The sequence below is a fragment of the Neovison vison genome, chromosome 7 (genome assembly GCF_020171115.1).
Source record: "Neovison vison isolate M4711 chromosome 7, ASM_NN_V1, whole genome shotgun sequence".
Taxonomy (NCBI): Eukaryota; Metazoa; Chordata; class Mammalia; order Carnivora; family Mustelidae; genus Neogale; species Neogale vison.
In genome coordinates this window covers 40,584,360-40,605,216 of record NC_058097.1, presented here as the reverse complement: position 1 = coordinate 40,605,216, position 20,857 = coordinate 40,584,360, and the positions used below count along the sequence as shown (strand labels likewise).

General features: G+C 55.6%; 1 protein-coding gene across 1 annotated transcript; it reads left to right on the top strand.

Annotated features, from left to right (window-relative positions):
- Positions 1–5,374: 5,374 nt before the first annotated feature.
- Positions 5,375–7,978, top strand: CEBPA (CCAAT enhancer binding protein alpha). Its single transcript, XM_044256273.1, has one exon. The coding sequence runs from the start codon at positions 5,509–5,511 to the stop codon at positions 6,574–6,576; it is 1,068 nt and encodes a 355-aa protein (XP_044112208.1). The 5' UTR covers positions 5,375–5,508; the 3' UTR covers positions 6,577–7,978.
- The last annotated feature ends 12,879 nt before the right edge of the window (positions 7,979–20,857 follow it).

Genomic DNA, 20,857 nt, shown 5'->3' with positions numbered 1-20,857 from the left:
CCCAGGACCCTGGGATCATGACCTGAGCCGAAGGCAGCCACTTAACCCACTGAGCCACCCAGGCATCCCTGAATTTTACATTTCAGCTCAGTTTTCTCTTTCTAAAATTTTTGGTGCCTGCTACTGTTTATCTGCTAGCAGTTGCAAGCAGATGAGATAAACAAACAAGGAGGGGAAAAAACATACACACATCATAGTCAAAGAAAATTAAGAGAAAACCGGAAACCAGCTGGTTCTCATGAACCTGACAGCATAGGCCTTCTACAGATCAGAATCCTCCTGGTTACAATTTCACATGGTATACGTATAATCTAGTTACATTTTCTAACAGCTCCATAATTTCTAGCTCCTGCTGATGCAGTCAGTTATGCCTCGTGTGACTTCTGTGTGCTTTGCCCTAGAACAAGCCAGAAATGCATGCGTGCACAGAAGTAAGACAGAGGCTCAGAGATATTCAACTTGCCCAAGGTCACCCAGCTAGGAAGTGGTGAGGGAGGGATTGTAACAGGTCTGAAGGATCCCGAATATCACCAGGCCTCCTGCTGGGATGGGATGTATATAATTTAATAAGGGATAAAAATGGTTTCTCCAAGTGCTCAGAGACTGTTCGTAAGAAACACTAGACTCTTGCTTGACTGTCCCTTGAGTTCATACACTATACCTGCCAATATCTAAAACATAAAAACGAGTAAGTGTAAAACTCATTCACCAGTGCACTTGTCCATAAAGTATCCATAGAGTAAATTGCGCTTTGTTTTGCGTGTCTACGTTTTAGGAGGATCTTTGGGGATATTTTACTGAATCGCTGTGTTAGACATATTGTATGAGATACTCGTGGCCTCTAGTCAGAGCATAAATTGTCCTGGAAAGTGTAGTTCTTGTCTTCTGTCTTATCTTCGTTAGGCCTCATAATTATCTTAATTAGTCCTGCTTCCAGTGACCGATCTTATATCCATTAAGCTGTTGATAAAAGAATCAGAAGGGTTGGGTTCCAGTCTCGCTCTTCAGAATGTGATTAAGTTTCACACTTACATATGAATTCTTTTGTGTGCGTTACATTAGGAAGCTTGGCTCAGAGTCAACCCAAAACTTTCCAGGGCTCTATTTGTCTTCTCGGAATGGTCAGCATTGTGAATGACCCTGGACACAGGCTCCATCCCAGAGCACCCATCAGTCAGCACCACAATATGTGGAGGGGAGGGCTATCCTCACCCCACCCGACCTTCTGTCCCCCCAGCTCCGCAGAGCCTCCCTCCTCTTCTGTGCTCACTGGAGCACAGTTCGCACCAATGAAATGCATTTTCACCTCTGTTGCTGATTTTCTCCCTTGTACAAAGGACAGCCAGGGACAGAGCCTCTTCTCTCCTCTGGCCCCTGTGGGGGTGGAACTCAGGCGGGGTGAGCCCGTGGCATGTCTGATTGGGGCTGGGTCCCTGTCCCCCCACCATCCCCGGCCTCCCTGCTGATCACATCCAGGCCAAAGCACACTGGAGAGTTCTCCTTCCGGTCTCTCCTTAGGAACTGCCCAGTGTCATCATTTACGACAAAAAAGAGTAGTAAAGGTGGTCGGAGATTTCCATGCAGCTCTTATTACTGGTTCTGTCTCGATTCCGCACGAGCCATGCCACCGTCTGCGGCCTGAGTGATTCCAGCCAAGCTCTGACTGCACACACGTCCTATCAGGCCACAAATCCCCGCCTGCCGTGGGCACCTCCCGTGAAAACGACTCCACCCACCCTGGGGTCTCACCCAGGAGCTATAGCCAGGTCTTGTCAGGGCTCGGAGAGCTCCAAGACTCCTGCTCCAGGCTCCTGGACGCTCCCACAGCTCAGCCCCGCAGACCCACCCAGAGACCACGACTGGCTTTCTCCTGTCCCCACATGTTCTCTTGCAACAGGGAAAACTAGAATATGGCCCGGTATATCCTGAAGGCCATTCCTGGGCGACTGTCCTCTTCTCCAGAGCCACAGAGCAGACAGGTAGGTATCCCTGAGGGGTTTTTGGAGCAGCCACTCTATCCAGCCCCCGTCACCCCCCCCACCCCTCGCCCCGGGCCCCCGCAGCATAAACCAGGCTTTCAGCTCCTACCCAGACTTGAAGTCCTGACATTCAAATCCATCCTTTCCTTCACCCTCCCCCTCCCCCCCGCCACCATTGTTTTTTCCTGTGGTCCACCCTCTGGTCTCTAGCTCCTACCACAGTCTCCTTTCAGGAGTCCAAACTGTATCACAGTGCTCACCTGCTAAGAGCTGAACAGCAAATGCTTTTGAGATAGGCTCTGTCCTTACCAGCAGCGGCCTTGGCCGTGAATCCAGCCCTGTCTGTGGATCCAGCCTTATCTAGGCCCCTCCCCAGCAATCCATGCACTCCAGCCTGGCACACATCTTGTCCTTTGTCACCAGAGCATGCCATGCACTCCCAGCCTCTCCACCTTTGCACCTGCCATTCTGTCTGCCCATCCTTCCAGCAAATCCCTGCTCATCCTTCAAGGTGCAGCTCAAAGGTCTACTTCTGCATGAAGCCCTCTCTAACCACCTGTCTTAGCTCGGGCTGCCATCCCCAAATACCACAGACAGGGCGGGGGTTAACAACAGACATTGATTTTTCTCACAGTTCTGGAAGCTGGAAGTCTGAGATCAGGGTGCTGGCATGGTCAGGTTCTGGTGGGAGCTCTGTTCCTGGCTTGCACATTCTGCCTTTTCTCTGCGCTCACATGGCAGAGGGAGGAAGAGAGGCGGGGGGTGAGGGACAAAGAGAGAGAAAAATATCTCCTTCTTTTCCTCTTCTTATAGGGCCATGACTCCTATCAGATTAGGACCCCAACCTTATGATATCCTAAAAACGGCATCACGGAATACAGTCATACTGGGGGTTAGGGTTTTATCCTATGAATTTGGGGGGGGGACAGTTTAGCCCAGGGTAACTCCCCAGACAAAGGTAGTTGCTGCCTCCCCGCAGAGACCCCGATTCATCAGGGGAGGGTGTCCCTTTCTTAGAGCACCCCCAGCCCTCATCAGGCCATTTGTGTCTCCCAAACCAAAGGACCAAGTGCTCCTGCCCCGTCCCATCCCCTGCTCTTTTGGGGTCACCTTCTCTGTGGGAAGGCCACTGTCTCATAGCAGACTTTGTGTGCTGACCTGTCTCCCCAGCTGCACGCCTAGAACACTGAGGGCAAGGCCGCCTCTCAGTCTTCTCTGGGCACTGAGCTGGCATGGGGAGAATTCTGGTTCCACTGTGGGAGGACTGGGGGTGCTGGGAGCGGGCCCCACTTGGTACCTCTGCCCACCCCCACCACATTCCCTTATTATAGAGCCCTTATTCCTCCTCAGTGCAGAGAGCATCTGCAGTGTCCTCCTGTCCTAAAAGGGGACATTCCTGCTGCCTATCCTGGCGACAGCAGCCCTAGGAGGCAGACCCATGCATTTGAGGCACAGGACACCTTCCAGAGCCTGTGCTTTCCTACTACCTTGTGACAGGCCATGTTTTTGATCGCAGGGAAAAAAAAAAATGAAAATTCCACTGAGCGTTTTCGGGTTTCTCTCCAGGTCCCCACAAGGGCATGGTGTAGAAGTGGGTCCTGCCTCTGGCCCAGAGATCGGATCCGGGCGCACAAAGGTTATTTATTTAATATATTTACTTTTACTCCCAGGCCAAAAGCTTAAAATACGCTGCGTATGAGCTCTGGACCAAAAAAAATAAAATAAAATAAAAAATAAAAAAATGAAGCAGTTGGGCCATTAATCATTGGGAATATGTTGAATAGGAACTTGATTAAAGAACAGTATGTGTTCCCCAGACGAAGCTACTTCTTTACAGTGACCACAGTGGAAGTCTGGCCTCCCGGGGCCGGCTGTGCTTTTGCGGGGCCCCTCCTCGAGGGCTCCTGGGCGGGCTCCGGCGTCTTGCCAGGCTTAGGAAGGCCGCGGGCAGAGAGGGGGTCTTGACCTGCGCAGCCCGGTTTTTCTCAAACAGGCACACCTCCAACCGGCACCCAGGCGGTGTCGGGCTCCAGCTCACAAAGTCCTAAGGGGCGGTGGGAGGGGTAGAGGCGGGGCGACCTGCCGGCCCCGGAGGCCCCACGGGAGCCCGGCGGCGCCCCCCGCCCCCGCCCGCGATCCCGGGATAGAACCGCGAGGCGCCACGTGGCTGGGGAGACGCTCTGCCTTAAACCCATTCCCCCAGCAGCAGTGAATGCGGAGGCGGCGGCCAAGGAGCACCCGGGCCTGGCCACCTTGTTCCTCAAGATCGCGGGAACCAAGCACCCGGCGAAGCAACGGCAGGGTCTCCCAGTAGGTGCTCGGATTCTGGGAGGCCGAGATTCCCGAGGCCCCGATTCCCTCCGCACCCCGCTCCCACCAGAAGGGGGGTGGAGAGTGGATCCCGATCCCGTTGACCGCCAACCCCCGCTTTGGGATCAATGTCCCGAGTCAATTTCGCCCCCTCCCTCTAGGCGCCCCACCTCACCCCGGTACTCCAGCCCTGGAATCCAGCTCGGCCCGTCCCGCCAGGAAGAAACTGGCGGCCCAGGGGCGGGTGGCAGCGCCAGCCCCGCGCGCCTAGCAACCCTAGCGCCCCGGCTAGGAGAAGTAATTAAAAAGAAAAAGTTTTCCAGCCCAAGCGGAGGAACCGGCCGGGTTCTCCTGGCTCCTCGGCCGCAGCCGCCTCCCAATTCCCTCCGCTCCCCGCGGGGTCCTAGCGCCCGGCAGTGCAGAGCCCGTGGGACTCCCGAGGGCTGGGAGAGGCGGAGCGGGAGAGAGGTACTTCTGCGAGGAATCCGTGGGGTCCCCTGGAGATCAGAGATAAAGAAGCAAAATCACCCGCGCTCCGGGACGCTTCCCTCGGCCTCCCCGTGCCGCTGTTTGCGCTGGGCCACACGTCCCAAACTGTTCCCTGCCTCCCACCCCCGGCTCCGGCCCCTTCTCCACGCCGCCGCCTAGCAGAGATGCAGGTTCCGAACCGAACTAGTTCAAGCGCCTCCGTAGCTCAGACACCAAGACTGGCCCTCCACCTACCCCCACCACCACGCCCCCCCCAGCCCCGCCCCGCCCCGCGCAGCGTCTGGGTGCTCCCGGACTCCCCGACCGTTGGCTGGAAGTGGGTGCCTCGGGGAAGCTAGAGGAGGGGGCCCAGTCACCGACCACGTGTGTGCGGGGGCGACAGCTCGGCCCAGGGTGGGGCATCGCACGCGCGTCCGGGTCCGGCTGGCTGGGCAGGGGGTTAGTGGGCGTTGCGGCGGGGCCTCTCTGGGCCAGCGCTGCGCTCCGGCCCCACTCACCACCCCCTCCGAGAGGCAGGCGCTAAGACCCAGAAGGCGCCGCTCCGCCGTCGGACTCTAAAAGGCGACGCCCCCAGTATAAATGCGGGGCCCGCGCGGGCCTGGCCATTCGCGACCGGGAGCTGCGCGGGCGCGAGGGAGTCGGGGCTCCGGGTGGGCGGTGGCAGCATTGGCGCCCCGCGCAGGCTGGAGGCCGCCGAGGCTCGCCATGCCGGGAGGACTGTAGCTCCCCCATGGAGTCGGCCGACTTCTACGAGGCGGAGCCGCGGCCCCCGATGAGCAGCCACCTCCAGAGTCCCCCGCACGCGCCCAGCAGCGCCGCCTTTGGCTTTCCCCGGGGCGCGGGCTCCGCGCAACCCCCCGCCCCACCTGCCGCCCCGGAGCCGCTGGGCGGCATCTGCGAACACGAGACGTCCATCGACATCAGCGCCTACATCGACCCGGCCGCTTTCAACGACGAGTTCCTGGCCGACCTGTTCCAGCACAGCCGGCAGCAGGAGAAGGCCAAGGCGGCTGCGGCCCCCGCAGGAGCCGCCGGCGGCGACTTTGACTACACGGGCGCCCCCGGGGGCCCCGGCGGCTCCGTGATGCCCGGAGGGGCGCACGGCCCCCCTCCTGGCTACGGCTGCGCGGCGGCCGGCTACCTGGACGGCAGGCTGGAGCCCCTGTACGAGCGCGTCGGGGCGCCGGCGCTGCGGCCACTGGTGATCAAGCAGGAGCCGCGCGAGGAGGACGAGGCGAAGCAGCTGGCGCTGGCCGGCCTCTTCCCCTACCAGCCGCCACCGCCGCCGCCACCTCCGCACCCGCACCCGCCGCCCGCGCACCTGGCCGCCCCTCACCTGCAGTTCCAAATCGCGCACTGCGGCCAGACCACCATGCACCTGCAGCCCGGCCACCCCACGCCGCCGCCCACGCCCGTGCCCAGCCCTCACCCAGCGCCGGCTCTCGGCCCCGCTGGCTTGCCAGGCCCGGGCGGCGCGCTCAAGGGGCTGGCCGCGACGCACCCCGACCTCCGCGCGGGCGGCGGCGGCAGCGCGGGCAAAGTCAAGAAGTCGGTGGACAAGAACAGCAACGAATACCGGGTGCGGCGCGAGCGCAACAACATCGCCGTGCGCAAGAGCCGGGACAAGGCCAAGCAGCGCAACGTGGAGACACAGCAGAAGGTGCTGGAGCTGACCAGTGACAATGACCGCCTGCGCAAGCGGGTGGAACAACTGAGCCGCGAACTGGACACGCTGCGGGGTATCTTCCGCCAGCTGCCCGAGAGCTCCCTGGTCAAGGCCATGGGCAACTGCGCGTGAGGCGCGGGGCGGCGGGACCGCCCTGGGCCGGCCGCTGGCTGTGACCCAGGGAGTGGTTTCGGGTCTCCGGATCTCAAGACTGCCCCCGCAGCGCAAGCCGGGACTAGGAGATTCCGGTGCCGCCAGAAAGCCTGGCCTGCAGCGCGCGCCCCTTGCCTTCCTCTGCGCCAGATTCGGTGCGTCTAAGACCAGGGGTCTGGCGGTGGTTTCTCCCTGCAGGAGGGGAGAAGTGCCGTGGAGCTGAGCCGGAAGCCCCGGCAACTCTAGTATTAAGGAATAACCTTGTGCCTTGGAAACGCAAACTCACCGCTCCGATTCCTACCGAGTAGGGGGAGCAAATATGTGCCTTGTCATTTTATTTGGAGGGTTCCTGCCTCAATCGTGAGGCTGCAGGGCCCCAGGAGAGAAGGCAGAGTGCAGGCCCAGGGCAGGAGGGAAGGTCCAGGGAGCAGAGATCCTGACAAGCCGGCCCTAGCCGCTCCTCCAGCGCCTGTCCTTGGAAGGGAGGAAATACAGGGACTTGGGAAGGCTGTTTCCCTAGTTCTGCACGAAGGTGGAGGGTGCCTAGTTCCTTGCCTCTAATCTCCCAGCCTGCAACAGGCTGGGCTTCCCTGGGCAGAACTCACTTAGATGGGGGTCACCGGGTGACCCGTGGAAGCCCCCTGACCCCAGTCAGACCAGAAAGCTAGGACATGGGTTACCTCTCCAGACATGTGTTCATGGGAGTGGCGTCCTGGTGGCGCAGGGAAACCTAGAGCTCTGGTCCTGGGAGGGGTTGGGGGCTGGGGTGAAGGGACCCTGGGACGAGCCGCCTTGTCCTGTGTGTTGCCAGCATTACCATACAAACGCGGAGCACAGTCTGTCCATCCCAGAGGGACCGAAGTTATGAGAAGCTTTCCAAATATTTTGCTTTATCAGCCGATATCAACACTTGTATCTGGCCTCTCTGGGTCCCAGCGGTGCCTTGTGCAATGTCAATGCGCACGTCTATGCTAAACCACCATTTTATTTGGTTTTTGTTTTGTTTTGGTTTTGCTCAGATACTTGCCAAAATGAGACTCTTTGTCAACAGCTGCTGCAAGGGGAGGTCTTCGGCTCTCTTTCCTTTTGGTTTTTGGGGATTGCTTTTGCCCCCCAGGGGAACCAAAGAGGTGAGGTGGGCTTCCTCTTTCCCTGGGGGGAGGGGACCTGTGGGCCCCGGTGCCCTCTGGCCTGGGCCGCCCACAGGCCCGTCCCCCCCAGAGGCCCTGGCTCCTGGTCTGGAAGGGAGGCGGCCTGCAGCCAGATCGCCGGGGCCCGGAGCAGGGAAGGACAGCTTGGTTCTCTTCTTTGGGGGAGAACGTAGAGTTTCATGCTAGATGTTTTATGTATTATATCTATAATATAAACATATCAAAGTAAATTTTGGTGTCTTTTTAAAACCAGAAAAGCTACTTCCAAGGTTTTCTGTGGGTCAGGTCACATTTGTAAGTAATCACAGCATATCCCCTGGCTGAGCTCCTGACTTTCATTGACTCTCCCATCCTGAGCCCCTCTGTACATTAAGGGGGTGACTTCCCCAACCTAGGCAACTAAATGGCAGAAGGAGGGCAGGCTCCAAGCTGAGAAAGCCCAAAGCAGGAAGAGAGAGTCTCCCAGGGGGTGGGGGGGCACGTTTGAGGGGGTTTCACAGGGCCTTGGTGTGACCTCCCCTGGGCCCCTAGGAGGAGCAGGGGGGCTCAGAGCAGGATCCTCCTGCCTGACATGGCCACGGGCTCTCTGGGACTTGAACAGGCCTGGTCCAGTGGCTCCAGGCTCCGGGGGCCCTTCGGCCACATTTGCTTCTAGATCATTCACAGCTCCAGCCTCTGTAGCAGCCTTGCTCATACCTCTCCTGCCATGCCCACCGACAGGACCCTGGGAGGGCAGGGAGAGGCATCAAGTGGGCACCCCCCGCCCCGGGCCCTCCCCACTTGCTCTGGGCTGTGTGGCTGTAGCCTACCCCAGCAGGGCCCCGAAGGGCAGCCTGACGGCCAAGCACCCCTCTGCCCCACTTTCCATTCCTTCTCCAGCCAACCCCAGGAAGTCCTTCACCCAGACCACCCGGCAAGGAGCCAGCTCCAGCACTACCCTCCCCACTGTGCCCACCCTGGACCAAGTCCCCCACTCAGACGACTGCCCTGTGAGGACAGGCGCCCCCGGTGCCCCCTTGGCAGCAGTGATAGCCAACCAGAGGGGCCCATGCTCACGCCTGATAGAACAAGGCCTGGCAGGAAGTAGCACAGGGGGCTGGCTGGCCTTTCAGAGTTTACTGTCACTGAGGGTAAAAGGCGGACACTCTTCACCTTCTATTTTCACCCCCAGAGGACTCACTGGAGCAGCTTACGGTGTATGCCACCGTGGGCTGGGACAGTTTCAAGAAATTACACACTCCTTTTCAATTCCGACAGCTTTAAGTTTACCTGTCCCGTGTGGTTAACAGGGGTGCCTTGCCCCCTTCCCGCCCCGGCCCCCGCCCTCTCTGTCCTGTGTCTTGCCACCTCCTTGCCTATGGCTGCTCTAGGCAGAGGAAAGGCCACGAGCCCAGTGTGGAGGCGGCTGCCTGCCCCACCGCCCTGGGAACCAAGGAGGCAGAGCCCCACCGCCTGCCTAAGGCCTAGGGCAGGCCCCGGCTTGCTAGGCCCCAGCAAACCCTCTCTGAGTTCAGTGCTAATTCCAGTTTTTCTTGTTTGAGGGGGCCAAACCTCAGCCTCCCCCTTTGCCCCCAGAACGGATCCAGGATGAGCAAGGGAGGGCCACCCCTTCGGCCTGCCCTCCTCCCCCCACCCCCCGCCGCCTCTTCTCCTGGGGTTTCCTCTTTCAAAGCTGTCAGCCTACTAAGAGGCACCCCTCCTACTGTAGACCCTGAGATCCAGGGCAAACTTTGTTGGGGACAAGACAAATCTCACTCAAGCCAACCCCAGGGAAGGAATGAGGCCAGCAGGGCACCCCCGGGGACAGAGCAGCAGGCAGAGGGGAGAGGGCAGTGTGGGGTGAACCTGTCAGCCTCTGTGCCTGGCCAGAGGGGCCCCCCGGGGAAGAGCTGCTTCTAGACACTCACTGCTTCCTGCAGGGCCCCCATGGTTCCCCTCCCGATTGCAGCCTTTGTGAAGAACCCCTCCAAGAGCCTGGCACTGAACACACCCCACGTATTTATTGGATGCCTACTGTGTGCCAGGGCTTGTGCTAAGGATGGGTCACTCAGCTGGAGATAAGCAGATTTGACTCCTACTCCCCGGAGCTCACAGTCTTGTGCTCCCAAGATGTATTTTAAGGGTGACAAGTGCCGTAAAGGGAAGCTCGAAGTGTGACTAGATGCCATCAGGGAAGGCTTCCTGGAGGCAGCGGTCTGATCCTTGACGTGGTCATGGACCCAGTCCAACATACCCGGATGCCTCTGCCTCATACTCTCTCGGGAGAGGTAGCAGGGACCTCACCCCCTCGGTGGGCCATCTGAGCCTGGTGGCCCCTGAGAGCACTGTTCAGAGGAGCCAGGCTCCAGGGAAGAGGCAAAGGTAAAAGGGAAAGAGGGAGGTGCTCCTTTGCTGCCAGATGCCTCCTGATGGTTTAGCTCTGTCACGGATGTCAGCCTTATCTCCTGGATCTCCTGGGAATTTGTGAACATGGGGTTTGGCCCTGACACCTGTGATGAGCCACTGGGACTGGTGAGGAGTGTCTGCCCCTCCCAGCTCTCCCGCCCCCTCCTTCCCAGGCAGGAACCTGCCAGGCCTCCTCCAGAAGCTGTTGATTTCATGGAAGGACAGGGGGCAGTGGGGAGAGAAAGGGAAGCCGGTGGAGGAAGAGCAGAAACCCTGACCTTGCCCATCCATGAGGCCTGTCCTTCCAGGCACCCACAGCCTTTCTGCAGACACAGGGTAGGGTCCTAGCCTGGACAGCGGCTCTGCCCCATCTGTTTAGTTCCTAGACTGGCGGGCGGGGGAAGGCCTTTCTCTTCCTTAAATAGAACTAAACCACCAGCACCTTTGAAAGATCTTTCTTGTCTCCGTGCAAGATAATACAATCCCTCTTCTCTTGACACCCACCCCCCCTAAAAAAATCTCCCCTCCCCCAGCCCCTCTCTGTACGTGGAGCATTTGACGCAAGCAGGGACATAGGAAAGATACCAATTCACTATCAAAGCATCCTAGCCCCATCCCAGAGCAATTAAAAAGCCAGATGGAATCTCTGGGAAAACGGCATTAATAACGCGAACAATCTGTGCAGGCCGGCAGGGACCCAGGAGCTGCGGGCGGGGAGCTGGGGGGGTGGGCCGGTGGAGGCTGAGATGCAGGAGCGTGAGTTCGCAGCAACGCGTCAGCCACATTGTGGCTGGCTGGGGATGGGGCCATCTCAGGGGTATGCCTAGATCTGGCCGCAGCTGGGCTCTCCCCTCCAGCCCCCTGCAAGGCCCGCTCTGCGTCCGGAATCCTGGTGGCTGCAGACAGAGCCAGACAAATGTGGAACCCATTACTCAGCCAGCCACAGCCTCCGCCAGCCCCATTCTGGCACCCAAGAGCTTTGCTTCCCTTCACTTTTGTTTTTATTTATTGTTTTTCTAGCCTTCTGGCCCCACCCACTGGGAACAAGACTCTCACACAATAGCTTCCAAAGATTCCCCCTTTTTCTTCATTCGCTGTGCCCAAGTCCACCCCATGCTGGACAACAGCAGAAGGTGATGTCAGGCACCCCATGGGGACTGAACCCTAGAGATTCCCCTTTGATCGAAGAGTGGTTGGGCACTTAGGGCAAGAAGACCAGCCGCGTTCCCAGAAGGAGGCGTGATTGCTAGGGGAGCAGGGCACCAGGGTTCACACTGCCTGACTGCCTTGGGGGGCCCTAGGGACCGGACAAAGACCACAGAAAAAGGATCTTCTACTGTTCAGAAGCCCTTTTTAGGCAGAGCCAAGAAGTAGGACCCTTTTTTTTTTTTTTTTGCTTTTGGGGAATGGAAGTAGTCCTGTTTATTTTACTTCATTTAATTTAATTTATTTATTATTTTATTTTACTTTATTTTGTTTAATTTTATTTTACTTAAGACCTTTCCTTATCCCCATACTCCAGACCATGGCTGAGGACCCACTTGAGCCCAGCTGAAAGATATATCGTTTTCTTCTTGCCATCAAGCTGGGATAGAAAATGGTGGTGGTTGTTGTTGTTGTTTTAAAATATCCTTTGTGGTTTTTAAGTACTCAGAGAGCCACTTTCTGACCTTCATCGTCCCTGTCCCCACCCTCTACCTTCTCCCTCACCCTCCCTGGAAACTTCTCCCCAAGGTCACCATGAATTCCTGCAGGCAAATGACATGAACTTGCCTGGGATCCTGCCTTTCTTGGCTTCCTGCTAAATTTGGCCCGCGTCTGGCCCACAGCAGGCCTTCAACACATGTGTCTGAATGCATGGATCTCTCTGCAGCTCCTCTCTCTCTCCTTGCTTAAGAAACATCCTCATCCCCTCCTTTCCACGCGAGGGTCCACTGGGTTGGCCTGTGGTCCACTCGAGGGGCTCAGGGGACCTGGGTTCACCATTATGGGAGCAAGGATAGGTCTAAGAAAGGTAACTATCTGATTCTAGATAAGCCTCAACATCTCTGTGTGATTAGCTTAGCACCAGAAGCAGCGGCTAGCGAGGCCCCAAGCGATGGTCAGCTCCATAGGGAGGGTGGACAGGAAGAGGCGGGCTTTCCCGAAGGGAGGAGAGGGCTGGGGACGGGCTGTGCAGTATTCCCCAAGCTTGCAGAGCTCCTCAGACTACGGGCACCTGGGATCACGGCTTTTCTGCTATAAAACTCTCAAAGGTTTCTTTGTGTCCTTCCTCTTGTCCCCACTCCAGGATGACTGGCAAAGTCAATACTGAGGGACCACGGCCTGAGGACAGGATCACCAGTGGCCTAACATGGTGGCCTAGGGCCAGGGCATGTCACCCAGTGACCCAGACAGGGCCTCAAGGGAGCCATCACAGCCTGTCCCAGGCCTTCTAGATCTGATGATACTTCTGCTCCTTGGCAAGTAGCCACCAACCTCTCACCAGAAAGAAAGCCTCTCCTCCCGAGCTGCCTTTGTCCCTTACCCTGCCCAACCATGGAGGCCTCAGAGTCCTCCCCTTCCTACCTCCCTCCCAAGCCAACCTGAGCACTATCTCACTGCCCCCCAGGAACCCCGGCCGGTGAGGAAACATGGCTGAAACATGGCGGCCCTGAAACATGGCAGCCCTGCCCTCCAGTCCGTTGGGCAATGGTGTCGGCTGGACGTGGGGCATAACCCCTGCCCAGAGAGCAAGCTGGTGTCAGAGGTGTCTACCTGCCCCCAGAGAGGGGCTGCGACCTTCCACGTCAGGTTCGGACCCGTCTGAAGTAGCCTCCTGGAGTGATTTACAATTTGCAAACACGTTTTATTTGATTCCTCCGTTTTGCTAGAGCAATTACAGTGACTAAGCATGACAAATCAGTCCCATCCTGGTGTCTACTTGCTGTTAGGAAATGTGTTTGCTTCACTATTTTGCCTGGTGCGGCAACATTTTAAAAATAGACTCATTCACTGTACTTGAAGGCAATTTGTTCCAAATTTTCCCACTAATTTGATTTTAATCTGATATTTAAAATTCGTGTGACCACATTCCCACTGATTTATAGGGAATAAGCCCTACCTGGCAGCAGTTTAACTGGCCTTAATCCAGAAGTCCACAGGACAAAGGCTTTAGCCCCGAACAATTTGAAAACACCAGTGTCGGTGATCTTTAAATGTCTGTCTAATTCAGCATATGGCAAGTACCACTGGCCTGGGGCCACTAGCAATGAGTGTGGGCTGAAGACCTCTGCCGCTCTCTTGCAGGACCCTGGCATTTAGTAGGCCAACAGTCTTCTCCAGGGAGATGCATGGAGCCCAGATGTCCTGGCATGGTACATGCCTGGAGGATACACAGAGTTGGGGTCTGGGGGAAAGTCTTTGTTCCCAGGTGATAACCAGAAGTTTCCTCTTTCTCCCATCCCATGGTCAGGTGGGGTCCTGGGAGAAGGGCCGCGCAGCTCCGGCAACAACTTCGTCCTGGCTTTGCCTGCTACTGACTGACCCTATGGCCCTCACCACGTCTGTTGATTTCTCAAAGCTTCCGTCTGCTTTTAGGCAAAATGTATGCAAAACTAGCACCCCATCAGTCATCCAATTGCTGTGAAAGGTAAACAGGCAAAACTTGCGAGACACTTGGCAGGAGGCAGGTTGGGTGGAGGAAGACACACCTCGGTGCCTGAAAAGTCCCATGGAAGGAGACAGTCAGAATAATTAGGACAAAATCCTTGTACCCGGAGTAACCAAGCTCCTGAAGTCATTTTAATGTTGCCTCGATTTGTTTTGCTTTTTTGTTTTTTATTTTTTTCCAGGGGTGCCTTTTATTTGCTTAGAAGCCACTTAATGTGATTCTCCCAGGTCCAGAGCCCTCCTGCCCGTGACCTTGAAGGCTGAGCATGGTGGTCAGACTCTCCTTCACTGAGAGCCCTGGGGCCAGCAAGGGTGTCCCAGGAGAAGGTTCTTGATCCAAGGGCAGACTCCTCAGTGATGACTTCTGGTCAATGAGAACATTCTCCCTGGGGTGTCAGTCTCCCCAAATCCTGAAAGACCACCGCCCCCCTCTCCCTGCCAACCCTACAGACCTCCTGTTAACTCCTTTCTATTTGGAAAGCTAGGACCTCAGTGGGTGCAGTGGCCCTGACTCCCTCTCGACGGTGGCAGGAGAGAAGGAGGACACGCCATGCGTCTTGGGGAGACACCTCCTGGCCCTTTGTTACCCTCTGTTCCCCACTGGGTCCTCTCAGCCCTTAGCCAAACAGCTGGTTCCCATTTGCCGAGCCAACTCGAGCCCAGGAAGTGAGGAGGGAGGCTGCCCTCTGCCCTGTGGGGAGAGGCCTGACTGGGATCCCGGAGAGGTGAGGAGAGGCCGCAGAAGCAGGTGGGCCGCCAAGCTTCCTGGGAGGTGGGGCCACCGGCAGCACAGAGCTCTGGAAAGTGGCCTTGCTTTTCCCCTCGCTGCCAGGAATGCCAACATGAGAGTAGCTCAAGTTAAAGAGCAAACTCCTTAGGCAAGGAAGGCAGGCGGCTCTCAGGCCCCCGCCCCCCTCACCCCTGCTCAGGCGCAGACAGCAGCTGGATGGCACTTGCTGAACCAAGGGAGGGCAGCAGGTATGGAGAGAGGCCAGGAGCCCTGAAATCATTGGCCAGCCGGGCTGGGAGTATGGCAGCTGCTGGAGAAAAGGCAGCACGGGCTGCGGGCAACTCCCAGGGGAGAGGGGTACCACCTGGGCACAGGTTCCGGGGTGTGCGGGGTACTTTCAAGCCCGGAGCTGATACCGAGCCTTGGGCTACAGGAACGTTGGTGCCCAGGAGAGCGGAAGGGTCCTCCCAAGAGCAAGGCCCAGCAAGAGCCCAGGCTGGACCTCTATTTGCGGAGTGGTCTCACCTGGGAGAGGTGGAGGCCCGTGAGTCATGGGCCAGGCCCCTGAGCCCCAGGGAGGAGGGGACGATGGCTCCCGGCCCGAAATGTGTCAGGAGTGCGATGAGCATCTTGAGTGATACGCAGTTTATGTAATTAAGTGGGGCAGTGCTCTTCGGTGGGGCGTGTCAGAGACAAACGAGAAAGGAGAGCAGCATCCGGGTCCCCTACCACCCCGGCGGCATCCCAGGCTCAGAGAGAAGCCATCTCTCAGGACCGGCAACGAGACAGGGCAGGGGTGGAATCGGCACCTGGGCTCCTACCCATGTGGACCGGTGGGAAGTGTTTGACCCTCTCCACCCACAAATCCACCCAGGGGAGGGAAACGCTCATGTTTTCCTAAGACTCTCTTCTTTGGCTTTAGTCCATGACACCCTCCCCCTCCCCCGCCTCCACCCAGCATTCCTCGACTTAATTTACTTTAGGTTTTTTTTTTTTTTTAATTTAAAAGAATTAAAATCAACTGCATATTATTTGGAACATCTTGGAGATGTTCAGAAATTGGAATGGCATGTTGGAGACATTGCAGAGCCGGATCTAGGGGTGGGGGGGCCCACATGACGCCCCCCCCATCTTCATGCATCACAGGCTAGGAGATGGCTGCTGGTGGTGGTCTCTGCTTTCCCCGCGAGACAAGACTTCGTGGCTGGTACCCCTAAAGCACAGCGGTTTGGAGGCACCTGCTGCCAGGGGTGCGGGAATCTGGGGCATCCCAGAGGACCAGGGTGGGACCGTGGCCTCAGTGAGCCTGCACTCTGGCTGCTCACAGAACTCTGGTCCCGATGCTAGTTACACAAGGGCTTGGCCTGCATTCCCGCCCACTGGGGGCGTGAAACCATGTGTGTCCTGTCCTCGCCACACACCTGCTGGGTGACCAGGCGCAGGTTCGGCAGCCTCTCTGTTTGAGCATGTCTTGGAGGAGTGCCGGGATTCCCAGAGGCAAGATGATGAATGGGTGTCCCTCCAGAGCAACCACAAGAACCTGATCCCGGGACGAGTCACACTGAGGAGGACCGGCACAGACCTCCTGGAAGCCAAGACGGGAGCATGAGTCAGAAACAAACTACCCGCCTGCCAGCCCGGTCACTCTTCTGCTCGAGAGAGCTCAGGGGTGGGAGCCAGAAGCCTGTAGGACCCAGGCTTGGGTGATTCCTCTCCTACCTCTGGAGCCCAGCTTCTAGATGTTTGCCATCCAGATCATAGGTGGTGCTGGTGGGCTGGACAATGAGGGACATTAGTGCTCCTTGGCCCAAGTTAGAGGACCTTCAGGTGGGGCTGGCATCATCATCAAACCTTCTTCAGCTATGGCAAAGAGACATTCTTGCATCCTCCTCTTTAAATCCTCCTGCCCTAGCCAGGACTGGACAGTATCTGGTCAGTAAGTCTCCCCCCTGAGAGCCCAGACTGGAGAGCCAGGAGACTGGGGTTAGAGAAGAGAGACGCACAGTATCTAGGAGGAGGATTTCTCCATTTGTACTGAATCAGGGAGGGACAGAGACCTCCCTCATCCCGCCCAGCCATGCCACTGCACCCCCCCATTCAACTGTAGAGGAACCCTGGGGAATGGCATTCTGCTTTGTCTCAGTGACTGGGCAGTAAGACCTGTGGGAGGAAGAAGGAAGAGGAAGATGCAGCTGGGGGTAAGCTGCAGAGGCAGAGACAGGCAGGAGCTGATTTCTCACCCTTTTCTTGTGTCCTGTGTCTTGTGTCTTGTATCTTGTGTCCAAGAACAGACTGGGTCCAGAATCTCCCGTGAGTATCTTTTGAGCTCTGGGTTGTCTGAAACATAGAGTTCTACCACCAAACCATAACTGACCATTAAATGGTTCAATGCATCCCTTCAAGTATTCACTCATTGGTTTCAGAAAATTCTTGCCATTAATGCTTAAAACACTCTCTACTCCATTTCCTCTCTCTCTTCTCCTTCGGGAATAACATTAAGCATATGTTAGACCCTCTCTCTCTCCTTATCCCATGTCGTCTCTTCCTTACTCTCCTTTTGTCTCCACATTTTTTTAAAAAATGTTTATTTATTTACTTGATAGACAGAGAGAGATCACAAGTAGGCAGAGAGGCAGGCAGAGAGAGAGGAGGAAGCAGGCTCCCTGCTGAGCAGAGAGCCCGATGCGGGGCTTGATCCCAGGACCCTGAGATCATGACCTGAGCCGAAGGCAGAGGCTTAAACCACTGAGCCACCCAGGCATTTTTGATCATTTCTTTTGACTCCTCTAATTCCCTAATTCCCTTCTCAGCTATGCTAACTGCTATTAAATCCATCCATTGAGGTTTTTATTTCGGTCTTTGCAGCTTTTATTTCTAGAAATTCAACTTGATTCTTTTTTCAGATCTGCAACGTCACTTTTTATAGTTTCCCATCCTCTGCAGTTATTTCTTTTTCTTTTTTTTTAAGATTTTATTTATTTGATATAGAGAGAGATCACAAGTAGGCAGGCAGGCAGGCGGGGGGGGTGGGCGGGAAGCAGGCTCCCAACTGAGCAGAGAGCTCAATGTGGGGCTCGATCCCAGGACCCTGAGATCATGACCTGAGCTAAAGGCAGATGTTTAACCCACTGAGCCACCCAGATACCCCTCTGCAGTTATTTTTAAGCATGTCTTATTTCTTTAAACATTATTTGAATTGTTCTTTTATATTCAATAATTTGAAATCTTAAGGGTCTATTTCTGTTTTCTGTTGATTCTTCTAGTTTCAATGCATACTGTCTTATTTTTCTTGTGTGTCTGATCATCTTTGACTATGTGCTAGTCATCGTTTGGGGGGGAGATGTTTGAAAGAAAAATTTGAGATTTAGGACAGAAGCACCTTCCAGCAGAGAGCAATTTTTACTTGCTCCTGCCAAACACTGAGGAATACTCTAGTCCAGGACCACCGTAATCAACCTTAAGGCTTGAGTTTCCCTGGCCCATCCAGATGAGAATTCAGATTGCAAGATCATATGAGGGCTGGTCTACTTCTGGTTCACCCTTATCCTGAGGGTGTAGCCCTTTGGAGTTCCACATCTATGTGGGATGGTATCTTATTATATGCCCCACCTGTGTGTGCCCTGGGGTTTGATATCTATCTCTTTCATTCCATGAGGCTGTCAAAATAGAACTCAGTTTCACTGAAATCAGAAAACACCTCAAGAAAAAAAGTGGCTTTTCTTCTTGCCTACCTGTCTGGATTCCTTTTCCCACTTTGTTTTGACCCGGAGATTCCCTTTGACATGGCCAAGCCTTCAGTGCTTAGAATATATATATATATATATATTTATATATTTATATATATATATATATATATTTTTAAATGTATGCAGCATTTTTTATCTGATTTCAGTGCAAGGTAGGCCCAAATAATCTGGCCTGCCATCACTGGAAGCTGGAAGCTCTCCCTTCGGTCATTCAGTATTTTGGAGCACCTACTATGTGCCAAGCACTGTGCTGAGACAGAGAAGGAAACCAGACAGACAAAGTGGGCTCTTGGGGCACTCACAAACTCTCTGCGGAGACAGACAATAAACAGACAGTTACTCAATTGATTATTTCATTCCAGTTGTGACGCATACTGTGAAGTAAGGAAGTTCACGGGTGATGAGAAAGAGACTTTGCCTACTTTGTGGACTCAGGGAAGTTGTTCTTGGGAATGTGACTTTTAAGCTGAGATCTGAAGGACCTGTAGGGATTTGAAAGTCACTGGGTGTTGAATCAAGAGAATCCAGGCAGAGGGAGCGGCAAGCACGAATCTCAGAAGTGGGAAGGGGCAGGACATTCTAGGTACGGAAAGATGTCCAGTGTGGCCACAGTGCATGGAGCAGGGCAGGGGGTGGAGGCCAAGAGGTGAGGCTGGAGGTCAACTGCATCAGACTATCAGACTCTCACGAGCAGGGTTTCAGACTTCAGTCAACATCCCAGGAGCAACAGTAGTCAGAGAGGGCACTGGGGTTGGGCCTGCTAATGAGGATCAGTGTGCAAAAGGGTGGCGGGCAGACTCCAGTGGGCAACAGGACATTTGTGAGGCCATTGAGGGGGCTTAATGGCACAGAGGTGAATGGATTCAAGAGATGTTTACAGGATAAGAAGATTCACCACCAAGCCTGACCACAGAATTGTTCCAGAAGGCCTCCCCCAACCATGCTGACTAGTCTCCATTTGTCCCCAGATTCACACCATATCTAGTCTCTGCCCTAGTCTGGGAGTCTGGCTCAGGTGGGCCACACTGAGGGCCTCCTGTGTCTCTAGGGCCCTGTTGGGTTAGGCCAATGGTAGGTACCAGCAGACCAGAGGGAGGACAAGAGAGAGGTTGGGTGTTCCTTCTCTACTCTCTGCTTGCTTTAGTGCCCCAACTGCACACCCCCAAGGCTACAGTCTCCGTCGGGCAGTCTGGCCTCTGTCCTCCATGGGACCCATTCTCACGAGGCTCTGAAACCCCTCGTGCCTTGCTTTGCCCCTCGAGCTCGATAGTGGTGACGGTTGCTCCTGTGGCTAGTCTCTGGTGACTTCAACATCTCTTCTTGATTCCCTCAACCCTCATCACACTCCCACAAACTGTTCCTTTGTTAACCACCCTTCACTGGAACCATCAGGGGTGAGTTTGGTTTTCTGTCAGGGTCCTGAGTGATCACCAAACTCGGAGGTTGTTGGGGGGGGTGGGGGGTTTTTTTTTGTTGGTTTTTTTGTTTGTTTGTTTGTTGTTTTAAAGAATCCAGGAGGCAAATCTGTTGGAGAACCCTGGAGGGGGGCCAGTCCCTCGTGGCAGCCAAGGGGGTGGTGTCAGAGCCCACATGAAGGCCCGCTGCCGTCTGTGTTCTGTAAACAAACACCCGCGTGTGTGCACAGCGAGCCGGAGCCAAATGACAAACACGGCTGTGACGATTTTATAGAGCCCCAGTATCAGAGAGGACAGAGGTGATTAGGAAAATTATAAACATAGCCGGTGTCTTCTGTCTGGCCACACAATCTGGGTGTGTGTCTGCTGGGGTGTTGCTTGGCATCCGCCTTCAGAGTCGGGGTCCAGGCATTCTGAGAAGAAGTGTCCGAGGGACTAAGGTCAAGGGGGTCTGGTTTCTGGGGTGACCGGTGCCGCACGTGGTTCTGGGAAGGACCCCAGCTAGACTTGACTTCCAAGCTCCATTCCCTCTCTCTCCTCTGCCTTTCGCTTCCCGCCCCCTGAGAGGAAGTTCGCTTCCCTTCACTTTCACTTTGGAGATGGGAGCTGCGAACACAGGCATCTCCTCCCGGGTTGACAGATGCCAGAGATTCGTGTTCCCAAAGCCCGTGGGTTCATTCCCTCTCTCTCCCCACACCTGCCTCCAGGCTGAGGCCTCAGGCACAGAGCCGAGCTTGGGGAGGAAAATGAAGCTTGACCCAATGGCTGAGGTCACCCTGGTGGTCAGGGAAGCCCCCCCACCAAGGAAGCAATGTTCAGTGGAGACCAGGGTGTGGAGAAAGATCCTGGCACTCTAAGATCTTCTCCAGGTAGGGAAACAGAGCAAAGTCCCAAGGGAAGGATGGAGGGGCTGGGGAGGGGGAAGGCAGAGACCAGCTCCTGGTTTGCTTGAGGAGGTCCTGGTTTACTCCCACTGTTTTAGCATTACCTTTGATAGCATCCCTTTTAACCCTCAAAAAGGGTCCCTGATGGCTTAATAAATGACACGGTTACCCTACTTCAAGGGCACATGAAGACGTCTAGGTTTCATTTTAACTGCAGTAGAAGCCATTGGAGGATTCCAACCCGGGGAGTGAGGATACCAGACTTTTCCTTCATTCAGCAAATACCGACTGAGTGCTG